At 41.4% G+C, this 23090-nt stretch overlaps 1 protein-coding gene across 4 annotated transcripts in view; it reads left to right on the top strand.

Moving 5' to 3' along the window:
• Window positions 1–23090, top strand: part of LOC140898671 (transmembrane protein 132C) — a 298418-nt gene that overhangs the window by 202556 nt on the left and 72772 nt on the right. For all 4 annotated transcript variants that reach the window (XM_073312835.2, XM_073312833.2, XM_073312834.2 and 1 more), the window contains one exon: window positions 17284–17467. In XM_073312835.2, the coding sequence (XP_073168936.1) occupies window positions 17315–17467 (153 nt within the window). In that variant the 5' untranslated portion in view covers window positions 17284–17314. The remainder of the gene's footprint in view (window positions 1–17283; window positions 17468–23090) is intronic.

Below are 23090 nucleotides of genomic sequence, written 5' to 3'. Positions count from 1 at the left end.
CTGTTTCAAACAAGGCAAAAGAGGATAGAAAAAAGACACAAAGAAGGTAGTAATGGTTGCTTGGAAAAATCACAAGGTGCTATATGGTAGATTTAAAAAATTTTGCTCATCTGCTCTGGGCAGTGAGATGGCCTGTGACTAATGAGTGGGTGGTGGGAAAATTTGCATTTCAGACTAATTTGTTTATTCCTTTTCTCAATAAGCTCATTTTGTCTAGGGAGTTTTCCGAGTATCTCGCAGAATATTTGTCATGTCTTCCCCAATCCCTCTCCATTCCACCTTTGTGAATTCAGGTTAAGATGAGAATTATGGTCCTTAAAATGAAAAGTCAGAATACATACATCCACAAATCCAGCTGCCTGCAAACGGTCTGCTCCAAAGCCTTTATAGCCAGTGAAAAACTTTCCATTGAGTTTACAAAAAGAAAAGGAGTACTTGTGGCACCTTAGAGACAACCAATTTATTTGAGCATGAGCTTTCGTGAGCTACAGCTCACTTCATCGGATGCATACTGTGGAAAGTGTAGAAGATCTTTTTATATACACACAAAGCATGAAACAATACCTCCTCCCACCCCACTCTCCTGCTGGTAATAGCTTATCTAAAGTGATCACTCTCCTTACAATGTGTATGATAATCAAGTTGGGCCATTTCCAGCACAAATCCAGGTTTTCTCACCTCCCCCCCCCCCCCCCCACACACACACACAAACCCACTCTCCTGCTGGTAATAGCTTATCTAAAGTGACCACTCTCCTTACAATGTGTATGATAATCAAGGTGGGCCATTTCCAGCACAAATCCAGGGTTTAACAAGAACGTCTGAGGAGGTGGGGGGGTAGGAAAAAACAAGGGGAAATAGGTTACCTTGCATAATGACTTAGCCACTCCCAGTCTCTATTCAAGCCTAAGTTAATTGTATCAAATTTGCAAATGAATTCCAAATCAACAGTTTCTCGCTGGAGTCTGGATTTGGAGTCATTATGCACGGTAACCTATTTTCTCTTGTTTTTTCCTATCCCCCCCCCCCCCCCACCTCCTCAGATGTTCTTGTTAAAAACCCTGGATTTGTGCTGGAAATGGCCCACCTTGATTATCATACACATTGTAAGGAGAGTGGTCACTTTAGATAAGCTATTAGCAGCAGGAGAGTGGGGTGGGAGGAGGTATTTTTTCATGCTTTGTGTGTATATAAAAAGATCTTCTACACTTTCCACAGTATGCATCCGATGAAGTGAGCTGTAGCTCACGAAAGCTTATGCTCAAATAAATTGGTTAGTCTCTAAGGTGCCACAAGTACTCCTTTTCTTTTTGCGAATACAGACTAACATGGCTGCTACTCTGAAACCTGTCATTGAGTTTACAGTACTTTGGATCAGATCCTGTTTGAGCAAATTTGAAAATCAGGCCCACTGACAAACCAGGCAAAGGCATGTTCTAATTGTGACTCTGCAAAGACAAAACTTGCATGAACTAAACTTCTTAGGGGCATCATTCAAAAGTCATCCTTACTCAGAGCTTATCAGTAAACACTCTTGTCACTCGAGTAGGCATTCACTTTTCTTATGGACCATTTAACATTAGAATGGTGTCTCCTTCATTTGTCGTCTTGAAATATTGAGGACACATTGCTCTTCTGGTGTCTGACAGTCAGACAGAAGCGTCTGAGCGCTGAAATTGATGTCCACTTTCGGCTTTTAGAAGATGTTTTAATTGCAGACCCAAATGTTCAATGGGAGCCCGATAAAATCTTTAAGGAGCAGCTGGAAACTTTTACAAACATTCAGCTTCAAGAAAGTTCCGCTGCTAGAGCAGAAATTTTTGGTATTTCTCTTCCCTTGTTCGTTGGGCTCAGCAGCACGGCACTGCTAGGAAAGAGACCCCCCGGCTCCCATGCGAAAATGCTGACTCCCCACTGGAAGTCTCCATCCTCCATTAGTGACAATGTAATTGTTTCTACAGTAAAGCAAGTGTGATGTCAAAAGTAGAGAATGCTGACAAGGGCTGGTCAAAAAATGTGAGGTTATTCTTTTTAGAAAATGTAGACCAGAACAACAACAATAATTTTTTTTGGTTTTGTTTCAGACAAAAAAAAGTCTACTTTTTGACAAAAACCAAAAACTTGAAAACCAAAAATTTCCAGACAAAATCTGAATTTTTTTTAATGCTGAAAACCAAAAATTGTAGGGGAAAAACCATTTTCTGATGGAAAAATCAAAAAATTTCTAGAAAAGTTGCCACGAACATTTTCCAAAAAAACCCCAGATTTTCTCTCCCCAAAAAGTTTTGACTGAAATTTTCAACCAGTCTGAATAATGATGTTACATCAGAGCCTCACGTCAGGGGCAGAGGAGTCCTTAGCAAAGATGTTACTTTCATGCCACTCTACCTGGAAATAACAAAGAAGAAAAATACAAACTATTCAGATGAGGCACACACAGGCTGCTGGAGTGGGGGATGCTGTAACATTCACAAATCCAAACTCCAGCTAGTGGGGATCATTTCAAACCTATCAGTCTTGACAGCATCCTTTTAAGTGACACCTTAAGAACGTTAATTGCATGTGTTAGGCACTTCAGCAGTGAGAGTAGTGCCTTTGAATGTCAAGGGGATATTGAGAAGGGGCTCCAGATAAAAGCTACTGGGCTTTCACTTCACTGTGCTTGGCAACTGCGTGAGCCACCTATCAATCCTACCACAAGATCTTGTGTGGTTGCCTGCAGTGGTTACTGATTCGGCTGATAGTGCTGTTCCCTTTGGGTCTGTACTGAATTAATGCCCCATTGTGGGATTAGACGTTCAGGGTGCTGCTGGGTGTGCTGTTTTGATATACAAAATATAAAACTCAAGTTCTGTTCTTTTGGGGTCCTTAAACTTGTTGACCTTTTGTTTGGGGTGTTAACCCCACCATTCTGTTCAGTTTCCAACTTGAGTGCTTACATTTTGCCCATTTAAATTCCCTGAGTAGTTTTGATCAATATGTTGTTCTTCATTTCCTGTTCTAAACTGCGTTGTGTGTTTTGTGGTGTAGTCAGCAGAGTCTTTCAGGTCTGCTTGAACCAGGCCAGGACTTGAGGCTGTTTTAATCTGGGAGCTACAGAGACCCCCTAGCAGCAGCACTAAATAATCTTTTATAAACCCTACAACTGGGTGAAAAACAGATTTATTTTTATTCACTGGCAATTCCTAAAAGGTTGCAGGGGAGGGGGATTATTTCAGATCAAATCAAAAATTAAACTTTTCAGATTTTCAGTGAATCAAAAAAGGAGAGTGTGTATGTTTTTGCGTTAAACAACACATTGTTTGACCAGAAACAAAACATTTTGTTTCCATTTCAAGCATTTTTTAATGTTTTTAATTAAAAACAAAAATTTTGAAACAAAAATATCATTTTGAATAGGAAAAACATTCTAACATTTCATTTTGAGAATGTTAGAACAAAACATTTCAGATCTGAGGGGATTTTTTTTTAGGGTTGTTTTTGGTTTGGGTTTGTTTTCAACCAAAACAGTTGTGAAATGAATGTGAATTCATGAAATGTTTTTCTCGCTCCAAATCAGCTTATTTTGAGGAGGAGGAAGTAATGTAGGTTGAAAAATGCCTCCTAGCTCTAATTGCAACCAAACTCCACCTCTTCACTATCATGAAGGACACTTCATGATGTTAATATCTGCTGCAGTTTCACCCGGAGGTGACTGCATTTCAGCAGAGGTCGATCTGATTCCTGGATAGAGTTGTCTGCCAATTTATGTTGTAGAGCACTATGGCATGAAAGGTGCTGCGTAAATCGTAAACTCAGCTCCCGCTCTGCGGCACGGCTATTGCTAGGAGGATGATGAATAATGGCATCTGCCCCATACTTGCTGATGTTAAGGGGCATATGGGGTTAATTTAATCCCTGCAAGATCATGCTGGTTTCTTACAGAAGCTTGCAGAGAAGCTGTGGAGGAACTGGATGATGTTGTTTTCCATTGGTAGTGATGACTTTTGGCCACAGTTACTCATGGTGGGACAGATTCTGCTCTCTGGTACACACGCATAAATTCAGGGCGATCCCATTGAAGTCAATGGAATTACACTTGCATTAAACTGATGCACGAGGAATTGGGCCCACTGCACCCGATTCTCCTCTCATATAGATCTTATACCAGTCTCCATCCACTGAAGTACCACTTCCACTTGATTTACACCAGCATAACTGGGTTCTGTATTTGGCCCATTATCACTGGTTGAGCCACCTCCTGATGGGACAGTAATTAACCCCAGTCACCGACTACTGTAGCTGCCTAATGATTTGATGGTTACGTGCTACGGCATGGTGTTTGCAAGGAAAGAGCTTAAGGGAGGGCTGTCTGGTAAGGTCGTATTGTACAAGTATCGGGAAGGAGGATAACAATTGAAGACATGGTCTGTGGTTGGGGAAGTGAAAACACAGCTGTTGCAGCCTCCTTAGAGAACGCTGGTAGCACACTGATGGTTTGAGGACTGAAACTATTCCCGCCCCCCTTTTCTGGGGGGATATATTCTAACTCCGGGCTGTGCACAATATTATTCAGTTCCCTGCAGCCTTAGTCTGGGTGAGTCAACACAAACTTGGGTGATGAAATTGCAGCAGTTAAGCTGATTTCTCAAAGGATACCGCTCATTTCAGGATCTTTTACTCACCATGCAGGCAGCTTCAGAGACACCTGAAAAAGTGTTTGTTAAATTAGAGCCCTCACTGAACAGCTACAGCCAGACAGATGTGGCATCGGTGCCTTTGATTTGAAAAATCCCTTTACCATCCAAGTGTACCTGCATTAGAAAAGCAGAAGGCGCCACGGAGGTTTACCATATCTAGGAGAAGGCAGGGGACTGTCACAGGCATTACTTGTCTCCTCTAACAGGATGGTCAGTTTTCAGAGTAACAGCTGTGTTAGTCTGTATTCGCAAAAAGAAAAGGAGTACTTGTGGCACCTTAGAGACTAACCAATTTATTTGAGCATAAGCTTTCGTGAGCTACAGCTCACTTCATCGGATGCATACTGTGGAAACTGTATGGTGGTCAGTGTGGTTGAAGAATTGCTTTCCTCAAGAGAAAATAAAGCAAAAATATTATTTCAGTACTGGTTTTATTTCCCTTCTGCATTTTCCTGAATATTTCCGCACTCTTGTATTTTTTTCTTTTAATATACTCTTAGAGGCAAAACTTTATTTATATTGCTTGTCTCTATGAAACACAACTGGTTCACCAACCTTAACTGCTTGACGGCTGCTTAACATTCCGGGTATGTCGCAAGGGACCAATTCAGCTACCCTGCTGCTGGACGTGACTGGTGTATCCAAGCGTTCCATGGATTTGGATGGATTGGCCAACAGCTGGACAGCAGGTGTCATGGAAAAACAGCTGTGAAAAAATTGAAGCCTGTAGAAACTGAGCTCTAAAAACATAAGAGCTTGATTTTTAAATGTTAGGAGTACAACTCACATAAGTGATTTGTGCAGTTACCTGGTCTCTAATGCAATTGTGTATCTAACTAGTTTAAAAATTTGACACCAATTGCTTTGATTTAAGCCCATAAGAGTCAGGTTCTGTGCACAGATAACAAAGTGATTGACATCCTAGCAATAATGCAGGCAGATGGCTGGCTGATAGGAAATGTGCAATAAGGCTACAACCCCTCCCCTAGATCAGCTTATTTTTCTTGGTATTGTGGCACACTGGGAGTGGGCAGCCCCACTGTCTGAACACCCCAGTGTTACTTGACTGTCAGTTGGAGAAACAGGCTGCTAATATCCACAGCAACTGAGACCACTGCAATGGAAACAGGAGCCAATTTGAGGATTAATTGAATGATCAAGCTCAAAACACTTGAGTATATTCCCCCCCACACCCCCCGCCATTTGAATCCCTCAAAATGATGTCCCGCCAATATTTCAAAAGCGGCCATTAGTTGTGGGTGTCTCCAGATTTGGGTGCCCTTCTGGGGAAACTGAAGGTATCTTAAGTTGGGCACCCAAGAAATCACAAAAATGTAGGACTGGATGGGACCTTGATAGGTGCCCTAGTCCGGTACCCGGCACTGAGGCAGGACTGAGTATTATCTAAACCATCACTGACAGGTGTTTGTCTGATCCTCCAAAGGTGAAGGTTCTACAACCTCCCTAGGTAATTTTGTTCCAGTGCTTAACCACCCTGACAGTTAGAAAGTTTATCCTAATGTCTAACCTGCAATTTAAGCCCATTGTGTCTTGTCTTTGATGGTTAAGAAGAACAGTTCATCACCCTCTTCTTTATAACAGCCTTTTACGTACTTGAAGACTGCTACCGTGTCCCCCTTCAGTCTTCTCTTCTCCACACTAAACAAACACATTTTTTTCAATCTTTCCTTAGAGGTCGTGTTTCCTAGAGCTTTAATCATTTTTGTTGTTCTCCTGTGAATTTTCTCCAGTTTGTCCACATCATTCATGAAGTGTGGTGCCCAGAACTGGATGCAATACTGCAGTTAATTATTGCAATACTGAAATAATGCAGTTGAGTCCTTATCAAAGCTAAGTGGAAGAATTACTACTTGTTTCTTGTTTACAACACTCCTACTAGTACATCCCAGAATGATGTTTGCTTTTTTTGCAACAGTGTTACCTGTTGACTCATATTTAGTTTGTGATCCCCTATAAACCCCAGATCCTTTTCCGCCGTACTCCTTCCTAGGCAGTCATTTCCCATTTTATATTTGTGCAATTTATTATTCCTTCCTGAGTGGAGTACTTTGCATTTGTCCTTATTGAATTTTATCCTATTTACTTCAGACCGTTTCTCCAGTTTGTCAAGATCATTTTAAATTCTAATCCTGTCCTCCAAAGTGCTTGCAATCCCTGCTAGCTTGGTATCATCTGCAAAGTTTATAAGTGTACTCTCCATGCCATTATCCAAATCATTTAAAAAGAGATTGAATAGAACCAGACTCAGGACAAATCCCTGCAGGGCCCCAGTCAATATGCCCGTCTACCTCGATTGTGAACCATTGATAATTACTCTCTGAGTATGGTTTTCCAGCCAGTTGTGCACCTACCTTATAGTAGGTTAGTCTAGGCTATATTTCTCTCGTTTGTTTATAAGAAGATCATGTGAGACAGTATCAAAAGCCTTTCTGAAGTCACGATATATGGCATCTACTGCCACCTAAAATCAGTGGCCCACCTGTGGGCCTTACTACCTCAGACTTGAACACAGACTCAGAGAGAAGCCAGGACTTCACAAAGCTGTTAGAACATGCGACGCATTATTCTGTGCGTTCCAGTCAATATCTTCCCTAAAGGAATGCTTTAAAATAGACACCATTTTAGAAGTTTGGGTCAGTAAGAGCGGACCTTTAATCTGCTTTTCAAATACACTATCCTGTCACTGAGCACAATGTTTTACTTGCTGCTCCCAAGCCACTAAACTAAGCAACTAAAAGTGAGCGAAAAAGTATAATTTTGCATATTTAATACAATCTCTTCTTGCTGCTTTTAGCAGGGTGAAGCAGGCATATAATTTAGTACTGATGTTTGGAATACATCCAGTTTCTTTTTTTCTGATGGCATTTTGAAAATGCAAAGTTTCTTGAAAGCAGGGCATTTGGAATGCAGCTCCTCTGAAAACTCCTGATCGAGGTCTCTTTTATAGTGCTCTCCCTTGGAAGATTTTTACCACTTAAAGGTTTATCTCCTAAAAAGGAAAATATTGTTTGTCTACAGTAGCCATGGAGGGATTTCAGTTCTGAATGCATACTAAATAGTAAACCCACTTCTCAAAGGAAGGAGAAGATGATGAATCACGGAGAGAGTTTATTTCTTGAGAAATATTATTTGCATTACAGCAGCACATGATGGCACCGTGGGAAGTCAGGGTCCAGTCGAGCTAAGCACTGTGTGAGTCAGAGTAAGAGACAGCTTCTGCCCCACAAAGTTTACAATCTGCTTAGTGAAAACAGACAAAGGGTGGGACAAAAGATTTATTATCCCCATTGTATGGAGAGGGAAGGGGATACAGAGGGACAGTTTTGTAAAGGTATTTAGGGGCCAAACTGTTGAAATCCATAAGAGTTAGGTACCTAAATACCTTTTACAAATCTGGCCCTGAGAGATTAAGGGCCAGAGTCTCTCTTCTATTCCAGCCACTATGTACATTGTGAGTGGCACAAAGTGATTGAATCTGGCCAGCTGAGAAGTCTCACGGCATAAATGGAGCTCTCTGCTGGCATGATGTAGCACTCCACTCCACTCCTATGCTGACTGCCCTTCCCCCACTCTGACACGGGGGCATTTCACCTGCACTCTGCCAATTCTCAGCTGCCACATGGTTCCATAGGAGCCATTGCCAGCTGATGGAGATGAACCATGAAAATCAGGAAGATGTGTCTTACACCCTGCTGGCCCTCCCCCCCTCTCTTGCACTGAATAGATTTCAGCACAGCAGAGAACACGGGGCTCAGGGACAGACTTTTAATGGTGTCTAAGTTCTTAAAGATGCAGACAGCCTAGTGGATCTTCAGAAACACATAGGCATCTAACTCCCATTGGTTTCAATGGGAGCTGGCGCCTAGGTGCTTGTGAAAATCCTCTATGCACCTATCTACATCTTTAGGCATCAAAATACCTTTAAAAATCTAGTCCTAAGTGACTTGGCTAAGTTCTCTTAAGGAGTCTTTGGTAGCTGTGGGAACTGAAATTGAGATTTCCTGAGTCCCAGTCCGGTGCATTAATCAAAAGGCCATGTTTTATCTTGTGGTCTGAGATGTAAAGGTACGGATCCTAATGAGATAATCTAATTTACCTTTATCTAAACAGTGCTCTGAATTCAATTAAAAGCCTATATTGTCTGTTTAAAAATATATACTTATACATATGCTGTTAAGGTTTCTCAGGTCATACATTAGATATTTTCCTTTAAAGAGCTTCATGCATTCTTAAGGCTGTAATTTCTCATGAAAGTGTGGCCTCCCAAATCTGTTAATTGTCCAGCTAGCTCATCCATTTCTTTCTGTCATGAAAGATTTTAGGGTTTAACAGATAACAGTTTGCCTCATGTGGCAAGGTAAGAATTTAATACCCATCTTGTCTCCAGTAGCTGGTATGGTTTGAATTATTACATGCACTCTATAGCTCTGCATGGGGATTACCTTTCTCACATCTCTTATTAAGGGTCTTCTGAAAGAAATTAGTATTAAGTGATTGTACTTCTTTTGCTGGTATATTCATACAAAGAAGAACTAGGTGGCTCCAGGAATAGATAATGGTTTATGAACCTTCACTGGTTCAAAGGCAGCCTGGGTTGTTAGTGATACACCTTTATTACTATCTGATGGCCTATGTGAAAGTGAATTGATATGTCTCAGTCCAGTTCCTAGTGGAAAGAAGTCCACGTAAATATTGCCTCACCATTAAACCCATGGCTGGTAAAATACAAGGTCTGATCTTGATCTCATTTCCACTGAGATCAAGAAGCTCATAACAGTGTAATTGCTCATGATTTACACCGATGTCAGGTTAGGATGAGTCCATTGTATGGAACTCGGCTATCTGATCTGGCCAAGAAAAGGAGACGATAGAAGAAAACAATTAGTTTTTCCACATCCAGCGTTGTTACATGGTCTATTTTTAACTGGCTAGAGGATTTGTAACGCTAATTGGTCAAATTCTGCCCTCACATCCCAGTGTAAATGCAGAGTAGCGCTACTGACTTCAGTGGAGTAACTGTCCTTAAATCGGTGTAATTGAGAGCACAGTTTGGCCCCCAGATCGATCATGTTTGGCCTTTCGGGGGAAAGGCAGGTCTCTTTTTGAGCTGGTTGTGCTTTAGTTGTCTTAACCTCAAATATATTTAATGTCATGGGGGGAAAAAATCTATAAAATGTGCTAGTCTGTTAAACCTCCGTTCAAGTGTTGGTCCAATCAAGAGACGGTGTTTATCTAAATGAGCAATAGGAGGCGACTCACTTAACCACCCTTCTCAAGTGCTTTGCTTGGAGCTGGATTTTGCAGTTCAACATGAGGCTAGGGCAGCATACGGCAGTGCTGCCCCAGGAGCAGGCCAGGTACTACGTCGTGACTTACAGGCTACGTTTGCCCTTGGATCTGGGAGTGTGATTAGACATACCCGCACTGCCTTGTTAAAAATAGCAGTGAGGCCATGTTAGCACAGGCATGCAGCAGCAGCTAGCAGCCCAAATATATACCTCCAGGGTCCAGGAAGGCTTGTACTTGGGGCAACTAGCTGCTCCTGGAGAGTCATACAAAGATGCTGCCACAATCTAGCCTATGAGTTTGGAGAGTGTGGCCGCCCTGGACACAGAACTGATAGAGCAGAGCAGGAAGCAGGTTTCTCATCCCACCGGAGTTTGAGATTTCAGACATTTTCCCATCCCAAAACAGGACAAAAAGTCAATCTCAAAAATTTTTGCAAACTGACCATCCAGAAATTTCTTTTGGATTCGGTCAGCGGAAACGTTTTTGTTTTGGTAATTTCAAAGCGTTTTGTTGTGATCTGACCTTCTAAAAACTTTTTTTTAGTGTCAATTAACTCAAATTTCAAATAAGTCATTTTGAGTTAAAAACAATCTCAACATTTTCAAGAAGGAACATTTTGAAACAGGATGTTTTGACAGTTTTGAAACTTTTTTTCAAAACTTTTTTGAATGGGGAAGATTCATCAATACCAATCCTTTCCTGAGAACAGTTTCACTTGCAACAAATGGATGATTTCTGATGAAAAAACATTTTGATGGAAAATTCCTCCAAGAACAACTCATTTATGAGAGGAGAAGTTTTCTCACTCTTCCATTCCTTAAAGAAAGAGACGGTTTTATTTCAGGCACAGATTGTTGTCTCTTACGTCCAGGATAAGGAACGTAGAACTAAACAAAGGAGCTTCCATCTTCATCTCTTGAGGAAAATGATATTTGAGGAATTTTCCACTGACGTACTAACACCATGTAAACAATGAGTCTAGCTGGCTGGTTTGCGAAGAGGCATTTCACTGTCAAGCTGGACAGTCTGATAGAGGGAATACATGTCAGCTGCAATCTCTGCTCTCTGGCTCTGTGGAGTTTCCTTAAAGTCAGTGCCCGAGCAGTGAATAATCTAATATTTGACCATGAGTCTCTCATACTACAGCATTGCCAACTCGAACAATCTGATCAAAAGTGTTGCAATATTTGTTGTTCTTAAAGTCCCAGCTTTTGGAGTCGTGATTACCTGAAAAACTCAGCTTTCATTTAAAGAAAAAAAAATCATCATGTCTGTAGAGTAAAGCTGAAAAATGTAACCATAAAGGCTCAAAAAGCAGAAGGCAAATAAAAAAGACCCAACATTTATTTTATTTTCTACATTTCCTTATTTTTAAACTAATCTCATGCTTTTGCAGCCTGACTCGTGATTTATGAGACTCAAAACAAACTCCAGACCTCAAGACAACAGGTGTAGAGAAAGTTCCTTCAGTTTTTCACTTCAAGAGCAGGAGAGATTTCACTTTGTAACACAAAGGAGTTATGTCTTTTAAATGGTATATTTCCATTTAAATGATGACCCTAGCAGTGTTGTTTTAGTGAAAGTGTCAAAATAAACAGCATGGGAGATGCAAATAAGGCACGATCGTTGGCTTTAGTGTTTCATTGTACATAATTTTTTTTCTGGTTTTTTTCCTGCTCTTTTTGAAGTTTCCAAGCATTATTTTCAGAAACCAATTGATGGGGCCATTCTATTAGCATGCACTTTTGTTACCTGATCATTTCTGGGGCTGATTCTGCCACTCTTTGCGAGCTACACTGTATTACTCAATACATTGTGGTGTCGTTGAAATTGTGTAGAGTAAGGTGCTACTCAACATGAGTTAGGGTGGAAAAATCAGGTCTTTTATGTTGCTGAAGGATATTCATTGGATTTCTTATATCATTGAGCAAGTGTGACTCTGCATTGAGATGTCACTGTCAAACCAGATAGCACTGGAGAGTAAAGGGGTTACTAAATGAGGTTTTCAGTAGTTCAAAAAATCATTTGGTTCTTCTGGGATTTCAGTAAAAATATATTTGAGCTAAAGAGGGATATATATTTTTTTTTAGTCCACGGTTCTTTAAATTTATCTTTGAGGGTCACTGCAGTAAATCGGAACTATTGATTTAGCAGGTAGCAGTTCTTAGAATCACTTCATTTAAGAGTCAAAATTCCTGCGTTACTCAAAGCAATAACTCAACATTTTGAAAATCGCTCATCAGGGACTGCCAGTTCATGCTTGTAGACAGGCATTCAACAAAGATTTCAGTTTGTTTATGGATCTTTCGTCAGCTGTGTTCTCTACCCTGACAGACAAATGTGTTGCCTCTCTTGCCCTACTTACTTATTATCTGACTTATCCGGCCCACTGCTCTGTGACAGCCTCTCCAGCATTCTGCTGGCCTCAAGTGCTGCTGTCTTCAGCTGAACCCTGGCCATGCTTGGCCGGAGCAGGCTGTTAAACCAGGACACACTTTATGTTTTATCTATCGCTTGACCTTTCCAGTGAAGCTGAATCTGCTATGAACTCCTCGCTCCAATGGTGTCATTCAGAACATGGACCCAACCCCTGCCAGCAACTGGGTTGTCTCTGGGTCAGGTTTACACAGCATGTTGCTTTCAACTCTTTGGTCTGCAGAGGGATAGCTTCTGCCCATCAGAACTAAACAGCTACTGATTGGAACAGTATTATTTATCTACACTAGATAGATTCCGGCTAAGGGGGGAATACTTCTCAAAGCAGTAGGGGTTTGGTTGATTAATATATGGTTCCCAATGAATGGTCAATGAGATGCCTAAAGAATATTTCAAACCCAAGAATCCTGGTTATCCTGCATCACTTGCTAATTGAATTCACATCACCAGAGATTCAAAAATCAGCTTTTGGTCCATAATGAATATGACCTGCTGAATTGTATGGCAGCGTTTCTCCTGAGTCTTTTCCTTCTCTTCACCTTCTATATGTTTTTAATTATTCTTATATAAACAAATCAGTTCTCCAGCTCCTAAAATCTTGTTTCTTAGTGGCACATATCACCTCTGAGGTACAGTTCCTCCTGGCTGTCAGGGGATAGGAGCTGAGCACCAAGACTAAACCAGTAGTAAATTATTAACCCCACCACCATCAAGATGGATCAGCTGCTCTGGCCAGTGAGCACTGGTTACGGCACTGTGTCTCCACCCATTCGCTTCTCCTCCCACTCTGCCTAAACATTACCCATCCGCTTCAGAGAGAGAATATAACTCGGTGTTTGCTCCTGTGCTCCCAGACCAAGGTTCGGGTAGCCTGCCTAGTGCTGCAAAGAGACTTCTTACTGTCTTGTCCAAGTTACAGTCAAGCCCTGAATGACTGATCTATTTACAGCTCTGAATGAATGCATGGAGTGAACTGGTCCAGGGAAGCTCTCACTCCAACCAAATCAGACTCCTACTCCAACCCCTGAGCACTTCTTTAGAAGCTCCTCCTGCCACAAGCTGCATTTGCAATCACTCCATGCTGTGTACATTAGAAAAGTTTTATAATTACTTACTGTTCTGGCTGCTAAGCAGTTCTAAATGCTAGACATTAAGGAATTGCCATTTCAGTCAGCGAGCAAGCTCTGAACATTAAACATGTTTCACGAGAAGGTTTTCCTTTTTTTTTTCCAGCCATTACACATCTCGGAAGGCATATTTTTTTCAAGTGGCCGCTTTCCCAGCTGTTGATCCTTTCTGTCTCTCCTATACGAAAGAGAAAATAGAAACCGAGATGATGCAGTATGAAGGTTTTATTGGCGTGAGTTTGAGATGAGTCCATTGCTCATCCGTGGAGGAGCTATAAGTGAATTACGCAGATCATCCCGAGCAAGTGCCAATAAAACCTTTCTACTGTACCACATGTATTCCAGGATACTGTATGCCACACATTTTACAGAAAAAGATATTTTAGCAATGTTTTAGTGCTGCTAAAAATGCTGTGTTTTTATATCCCACCACCACTGAAGCCAGGCAGCTGTGCGTGACTCCAAGGACTAGAGAAATGATAGTCTGAGACTTTCAAAGCTCCTTAAAAAGAAGCGGTGTTCAAATCTCAGGGGTGTTTTTGCAAATCTCAGCCGTAAGTGATGTATCTTAGAAATCTCTCCACATTACCTAGAATATCTCTAATAAACAGAATAGTATTGGATTTTAAGGCTCATTATCTAGAGGCCATTTAAGACTAGATGTAAGTGCTGTAATTTCCATTGGAAACATGTGAGTCGCCCCTTTCCAGTTGCACTGGACAAGATGGCCCAGTGGTTAGCAACTTGGGAAAGTTTAGGTTCAGTTCCTTGCTCTGCCACAGACTTCCAATATGACCTTGGGCAAGTCAGTCAGCATCGCTGTGCCTCAGTTTCCCATCTGTGACATTGGGATAATAGCACTTCCCATGTGAGCATGAATACATGAAAGATTGTGAGGTGCTCAGATACTACAGAATGGAGACTATTTAAGTACCTTAGATTCTAGATCACTCCTGTCCAGAAGTCCCCGATTATACCATTGGGCTGGCTGGACCTTTTTTTGTTGTGGTATTTACATCTGCTCACAGGCTATTTAGAGAGGTCTTCAGCCTTCTTGATCAGGGCAGCTCTCCTGTCACTATTGTGACTCAGAGCAGTTCTGAAGTTGTGCTAGAATTTGTTCTCTGTTTAACATACCTGAAAACTCTGGGATTGTCAATCATATATAAAGCTTTGTCAGTTTCTAAGCATCAGACCTAGAAATGGTGAGAATAATACCTTCCAGGTACCATTAATCTAAGGCATAATGGCGTCTTTAACAGCTAAATGAACTCAGTAGCTCAGACGATCCAGGTGTCTTTGCATATAATCATGCCTTTAAATAAATTACAAGTTCAATCCATATGTATTCCTTTTGGGATGTTCCACAAGTGCATAAACCAGTCTTATTCTTATAAGCAATAAGATTTATTTAGTAGGAACTCGTTAAATGGGAATGAGCTGACCTTGAGTTATGAATTGCTACGCCTGTACATCTATCACATTATCCCACAAAATCACTGTTTAAATGCACGAAAGAAAGTATACCCAAGTCATACAAGAGTGTGAGTTTCTCTCTTTCAAGAGAGGAAGCCTTTATACTAAGTAAAGGTATTTAAAACATTAGCTAGTGTAAAGAGTTTCCTGACTAAGTTCTTACAAAGGAAAATTCACCATTGAAACAATAATTGGGATGGGAAAGGTTTTACTTTTAAAATAATCATACAAGCTTGGTGGTTGCTTGCTGAACAGTTTAGAAGGAAAGATGGTAATTAGGGAAGTCTAAAAGCTGGACTCCTGATCAGTTCATCATGGACTGTTGCTGAGCCTCAGAAGTGGACCTTTGCCTGTGGTACACACACAAAAAAGTAGGGAAGATTGAAGCTACCATCTTGGTGAAGTCATACAAGTATCTGACGAGAGTCGGATTGAGTCGCACTTGACGTACAGGTGCTTGCCCTTTGTTAGAGGGAATAGGGGTAATTTGAAGCAAAGTACTGTGAAACATCACAGGAACACTATATGCAAGCCCCATATAAGTTAGTGTATAGATATGGATGGAATGGAATAATTTCACTTCTCTGCAATGTCCTAGCCACCTCAACTGATCCCTTAACTCCTTGGTAATCTAGCAGATTCATTTCCTGCATTCTTTTTCCACGGATGTTTTTAATAATTTCTTGGAGATTTTTTTTATGTCTTTGACTATTTGCTCTTTAAATCTCCTTAGCCCTCCAGATTGTCACATTACATTTCATCTGCCATTGTTTATGCACCTTTCTGTTGGCTTTACTTAGGCTTTATTTCCATTCTCTGAAGGATGATACTAAACTGGGAGGAGTGGTAGATATGCTGGAGGGCAGGGATAGGATACAGAGGGACCTAGACAAATTGGAGGATTGGGCCAAAAGAAATCTGATGAGGTTCAATAAGGATAAGTGCAGGGTCCTGCACTTAGGACGGAAGAACCCAATGCACAGCTACAGACTAGGGACCGAATGGCTAGGCAGCAGTTCTGCGGAAAAGGACCTATGGGTGACAGTGGACGAGAAGGATATGAGTCAACAGTGTGCCCTTGTTGCCAAGAAGGCCAATGGCATTTTGGGATTTATAAGTAGGGGCATAGCGAGCAGATCGAGGGACGTGATCATCCCCCTCTATTCGACATTGGTGAGGCCTCATCTGGAGTACTGTGTCCAGTTTTGGGCCCCACACTACAAGAAGAATGTGGATAAATTGGAGAGAGTCCAGCGAAGGGCAACAAAAATGATTAGGGGTCTGGAACACATGAGTTATGAGGAGAGGCTGAGGGAACTGGGATTGTTTAGTCTGCAGAAGAGAAGAATGAGGGGGGATTTGATAGCTGCTTTCAACTACCTGAGAGGTGGTTCCAGAGAGGATGGTTCTAGACTATTCTCAGTGGTAGAAGAGGACAGGACAAGGAGTAAAGGTCTCAAGTTACAGTGGGGGAGGTTTAGGTTGGATATTAGGAAAAAAATTTTCACTAGGAGGGTGGTGAAACACTGGAATGCGTTACCTAGGGAGGTGGTAGAATCTCCTTCCTTAGAAGTTTTTACGGTCAGGCTTGACAAAGCCCTGGCTGGGATGATTTAATTGGGGATTGGTCCTGCTTTGAGCAGGGGGTTGGACTAGATGACCTCCTGAGGTCCCTTCCAACCCTGATATTCTATGATTCTAAGGATACGTCTAAGGCTTAAATAACCTCTTGACCTAATATGGTTAAATAGGAAGGTTCTTTTCTTGTCTTACGTTGACTCCAACTCTCATTTAAGGACTTTAAATTCAGTTTAATTGTGAACAGTTCATATAGTTATAATGATTCACAATGATACCATTGGGCTTGGCTCTGTTCTCACCTGCACCAGTTTTAGACTGGTATATCTTCATCTACTTCATTGTTGATACTCCTGGCTATACTAATGTACAAAAGAAGAGAATCGGACTCACTGTTAGGATCAATTCACATTTGCAAAATTATAAAAATATTCAGTTGAGTAAATATCTTTGCTTATATCATATATCTCATCCTGGATCAAGGTAAAGTAAGGAACTCTACCTCACTGTTCTTAACCTTGGTGGGAAGCACATTTTGAATCATTCTTGTTTGTATTGCGAAAAGTTTGTTGTATATTTGCATATAAATAACTACATTTTCCGGTAGCTAATATGATTCATTTGCCCTCCTCAATCACTGTAATATCTCTTCCCTTTCCCTCTTTTCATCTTTCCAGGAGTAACAGTTTATTCAGTGAAGTTGTGCAGATGAACTTCGAAATAGCCAGTTTCAGCAGTCTTTCCGGAACGCAGCCAATCACGTGGCAGGTGGAATACCCTCGGAAGGGGACAACGGACATAGCCCTCTCTGAAATCTTCATCTGCCAGAAGGACCTGGTAGGAATAGTTCCACTAGCAATGGTAAGAGATTCTCTGGAAAGCATGGTGCTTGTCCCATCTTTAAATGACTGTCATTCTGTGAAGGTATGAAGCAGCCTTTGAGACTGATTGGCAAAGAGGTGGTCTCTGCCCACTAGATAATCCAGGAAGAATTCTTTTCCGAGATCAGTATGGCACTACTCCACCATGGTGTAATAATACTCTCCCTACGTGATGGAATCTCTGTTGGTATCAGTTGGATATCCTTTTTTGTATAGGAGCAGTAAGCACTCGCCAGAATCACACACGCATTTCATTGTGGGTGAAAATCATGCAATTTAGACTAACTGCCCACGCACACACACAAAAGTTGCTGCCCCTTTAAAATAAAAAAATCTGGCCCTTACTCTTTAAAGATTGAGTTCCCCTGTTTTAAACCATTCATTTACAGTTCTCTTTAGGCTACCAGTTGGTAACAGAGGGCAAAATATACTTGCTGGTCGCTTTTTAATTTTTCCATTAAGTGCTATAGGGTTTGATCATAAGAATGGCCATACTGGGTCAGACCAAAGGTCCATCTACTCCAGTGTCCTGTCTTCCAACAGTGGCCAGTGCCAGGTGCCCCAGAGGGAATGAACAGAACAGGTAATCATCAAGTGGTCCATCCCCTGTTGCCCATTCCCAGCTTCTGGCAAACAGAGGCTAGGGATGCTGACAACTCTTGGGGGCACTTACCACCTGCAACTCCTGTTAACAAATGGGAGTTCAAAGTGCTCAGTATTCAGGAGGATGAAGCCCCTACTAATTAGCTGGCTGTTCCCTAGCAGCGTAAAGCACTTCAGTTTTAGGGAGAGAACAGAAAGTATCTTTAAAAGAAAGAAAAGTCCCTTGGGCTGTTTAGAAAGTCACTGGAAAAGAGTCTATTCTGAACAAATTCTGCTTGAGTATCCTGCCTTTTCTGGGGAATTTTTTCCTCATGTTAATTTATTTAAAAAAAAAAAAAAAAAGTCCTGCTCCCACTGAAGTCAATGTGTGTGTAAACTCCTTGAGCAGGAGCAGCCCCAATGATATTTAGGTGAAAACAAGATGTTTACCAAAATTAAAGGACCAGTGCAGACTTTAATACTGAAAGATACTTTCGGTTGATGGTTTTTGTTGGTGAAATTCTGGCCCTCTTTTATTTATTAAATTTTTACATGTTTTTTCCTTTTGTCTGATAATATTGTCATGCACTAGATAACTGGGGAAGAATTATTTTTTGCAATCAGTATGGTAGTCCTCAACTTATATGCTATGTCAGTGAAACTCCTGCCGATATTCTTTGGAGATTTACTTACATAGATCCTGCTCCAAAGTTAATTGAAGTCAGTAGAGAGCTGTGTGCTTCAGAACTGGTCTGAGAGAGAAATGTTGCCTTTGATTACCTGTAGAGCTAAATATGGCAATAAATATTATGTCCTCAGTCCTGTAAAGACTTAACAACATACTTAAGACAGCTTCTTCGGGTCAGATTCTGGCCTTAGGGAGATTCATTCAATGACTTCCAATGAAGCTACCTGTGTCTATCTTCTGGCAGAATTTACCCCCCCCCCTTCTATTTTCTTTAAGAATTCATTGGCTCCTTCTTTGTATTTCATGCCTGATCTATTTTTATACATGTTAAAATAGTCACTAATGCCTTTGCACTTGTAGGCAAGATGCAGATGGACGTGCACACGTCTCTGAGAGATTAAAATGCATCCTTTTATGTTGGTTTTTCTAGCAGCCTGAGTCGCAATTTAGCGAAACATGGGGTGCACAACGAATATGGGATGACGCCCTGGATGTACCAGTGGTAGTACCATCAAGCATTATGGTTTTTGCAAGGGATTTAAAGGACAAAATTATACCTTAAAACCCTTCACTTTGCAAAGCTTCCTTGTGTGTGTCTGTTTCTCTACTGTACCTTGTGATAACGCTTGGCAGCAGCCATAACACATTGTGCTAATAGAATCTAGCTGGATGAGATGCCAATGCAAAATTGGCTTTGCTGGCGGGATATTAGGAGATAAAGGGAATTTTCAGTTTTCTGTTAGCTAACACTGCAGCTCCAGCCAGGACACTTTCTTCATTTAAACGTTAATTTCCAGCTGAACTGATTAGCTGGCAATTCTCTTGTTCAGAGGTAGAGAGAGCGTGATGCTGTGTCTGCTGAGAAGTTGTACTTCACAGTCTCTCTCTCAGCTACAAACTGTAAAGCATCTCCCACATAAAAGGTAGGTCCTGGTGTTTTATGGCAAGTATTTTTCTTCAATAGTTTGGCGGGAAAATAGGAGAAATAAACAGACCAGATTGATTTCAACATGAATTGTGCCCAGATAACAAAACTGCTTGTTTCAGAATTATGTTGTTGGAGGAAGGAACTTTAAGGAGGAATCTTTGCAGTTACAAACACAGAGGCAGTGTGGGCCAGTGGTTAGGACACCAGTCTGGGACTCAGGACATCTGGGTTCTGGTCCTGACTCTGCAACTGGCCTGCTGTGTGAGCTGGGAAAGTCTGTACCTTGGTTTCCCCTCCCACCCTTTGTCTGTCTTGTCTATTTAGATTATAAGGGCTGGGACTGTATCTTATTATGTGTTTCTACAGTGCCTAGCACAATCTCATTTGAGGCCTCTAGGCACAACCATAATTCAAATAATAAAGATAATACAAACAGTTAGTTCTTTTTAAAGGTGATTATGAGGTAGAGTAAAATAATATAAAATATATACATGGATTAAGAAGAGATGTTAAACGTATATCTATAGATGTATATCTAGAGAGAAACTTAATATGAGGACAGTCCCATCCATTAGCTGGGTAAAACTTGTGTTCCAGCTCTCTGGAGTAGCCAGCAGATTATGTTGGCATAAGATAATGGACAACAACATAAAAAACACCAGATGCAAAAAAGGAGGAAGGAAAAATAAATATCAGGAAGCAGGAAACGACAAATCTTTTGTTGGGATAAATATAACCCCAGGATCACGAAAGTGCAGCGTCTCTCATATGAGCTGTTCAAATGCTAGACTAAAACTTACGAAGCTGGCAAGATCACACATTCTTATTACCCTCTTTCTAATTATCTTAAAAATAGGAGAGAAGTGGGGAAAAAGACGAATTGTGGGGGGTTGTTTTTTTTTTAAGGGATTAGAGCGATTGCAGTTCTGGTATAATGGAACCGAAGAGATTAAAGAATTGACATTGTCGGAAAGAACTGAACCTACAATACCCGCATAGCCGTGTAGGTCAGGGTTCAGTGGAGCAGGTGGTAGGAACACAGCAACTAAATAATCAATTTAACTTCCACCAGGAACCAACAGGGAAACTTGTAACAGCACCTCGTTACCCTGGGCCTGGTTAGCTAACGAGGTAACAGGGACAAATAAATAGGAGCACTAAGAAGCTGGTGGTGCTAATGAACAAAAGAAACAAACGAAACTGTCAGGCTGGACATCCGTGAAACAAACCTGTCCCAGTGTTCCTAGTTCTTTCTATAAAGTAGCAAAGAAATGAGCTGTCCAGTTTTCTATGATGTATGTTCCAGAGTTGGGAAGTTAATAGCTCTGGTCAGCTTTTAAGGCCATTTTATCCGTCTGTTTTTCAGAGAGAAAATTAGCGAGCCTGAGTTTCCCTCGAGCCACCACCATAATTCACCGTGTGGTTATTCCATTTAGGATGAGGCATAGGGTGCGGGAGGGGTAAGAGTCATTCCTAACAAACTGCAGACAGGCCAGAAGCTCTGGAGACCTCATTCCCCAAATTTCTTTCCATACCTTGGGAGAGCAGAGGACAATCCAGAATGACCCATTGCTAACAGGAAACAATACGACCCAGCTCTTCTATAGCACTTGATCTTAAAGTGCTTTACAAAGGAGGTCAGTACCACTCTCCCCATTGTACAGATGGGGAAATGGAAGCACAGGGAGGTGAAGTGACTTGCCCCAGATCACCCAGTTGACAAGTGACTCTGAGCGCTCAATGTCCTCATTTTTGATACAGCTCTCCCTCGCTGAAATTCTGCTTTCAGTTCCACAGGTATCCCCATTGATTTTATTGGGATTTCTCCAGATGAGCACTGGTATAACGGAGAGAAAAATGGGTCACTTACTGCTGTTTTTTAAAGGTCTGGTAGAATTTTTCTAAAAAAAAGAAAAAAAAAAAAGTTGATGAAAAGTGGACATTTTTGGTTACATTTCTGTTGCAGCTCTTAAGGCTTTCAATAAAAAACTCAAAGGCAGAAAAAAATGTTGAGGTTTGAAAATCGAAAAAGTTTGGCTTTTGATTTTCAAAAAACAAATGTGTTTTTGTTTTTTTAAATCTAGAAAAACAAAAATCTGTATTAAAAAATAAATTATTTTTTTCCACAGAAAGTACCTACCACCTTCCAACCAACTGTCTTTTTTTTCATGTTTTTTTACCCTCACTCATCAAGACTGTATACTAAAATTACCACGGGGGGGGGCATTGTATCAAAGGGCATCCGGAATCGGCCTCTGCACTACCAAAAGCTCAAATTTGCCACTTGGAAAATAACTCGTCATGTTGTTTCAGTATCGGTGCACGTTCATTTTTCATTCTGGGACATCTGATGTTGACGAGGGTGTATGTGCCTCTCACAAAGTGTAAGATAAGAAACAGTGGGGATAGGTTTCCTTCATGGGCAGGGAGGGTAGCGAAAGCCTTATAAAATTCATTAGAGAATAGGATGCATGAAGGAGAGAGAGAGAGAGAAGAGAAAAAGATTTCCCCTATCAAAATACAGAATATGCAGCACAATTTACAGAAAAGAACAATCTTGCAAAGATTTAACTCTCTGCTATAGAACTGTTGCCTGAGAACAGTTGTGTTCTGTTTAAAGCCGTTCTGATTTGTTGTTACTTGTTCCTGGATCAATTAGAAAAGTGTCTTCACAGGAGCTTGATTAATTGTCTGCTAAGCTGCTTTTGAAAACCTCTTCAATTAATCACAACTAACCTTAGAGCTTGCCAATTAAGGTGTACTAAGGGCTTGGCTACACTTGCACTTTATACCACAATAAAGCCGCCCAGAGCGCTCTACCTCACTCCCCGTCCACACTGGCAAGGCACGTAGAGCGCTCTGACTCCCTGGCTGGAGCGCTCCTGGTTCTCCACCTCGGCGAGAGGGATAACGGCTGTTGTGTATTGGCTGAGACGCCCCAGGGTCAGTGTGAACGAGGAGTTAAGTTACTGCACTGTGACTGACCTCCGGAAACGTCCTATAATCCTCTTAAGCCAAGTGGTCACTCTTCCCTTTGTTGGGAAATCGCGGTAGGGCCATTTCAAAGCTCCGTTTCAGACATCGGCTGCTTATCTGATCGGACAAACATTTACCGTTTGCAGTGAGTGAGTGAGTGAGAGCCAGGGGGCATCGGAAAAGCACTTTGCAGTCACTTGAACGCTGGGATAACTGCCCATAATGCACCACTCCCAATGCTGCTGCAAATGTGGCCACGCCAGTGTGCTTGAAGCGGTCAATGTGGACAGACTGCAGCACTTTCCCTAGTGCGCTCTCCGAAGGCTGGTTTAACCCAAAGCTCTCTACAGCTGCAAGCGTAGCCATCACCTGAGTTGCACAGCTTACGTTCCACAGCCTCCTCAAATTTCTACCCTATCATGAGCAAAT

Source organism: Lepidochelys kempii, chromosome 15 (assembly GCF_965140285.1).
Source record: "Lepidochelys kempii isolate rLepKem1 chromosome 15, rLepKem1.hap1, whole genome shotgun sequence".
Lineage (NCBI taxonomy): Eukaryota > Metazoa > Chordata > Testudines > Cheloniidae > Lepidochelys > Lepidochelys kempii.
The sequence above is the reverse complement of the archived record's forward strand: the minus strand, read 5'-3'. Positions and strand labels throughout refer to the sequence as shown.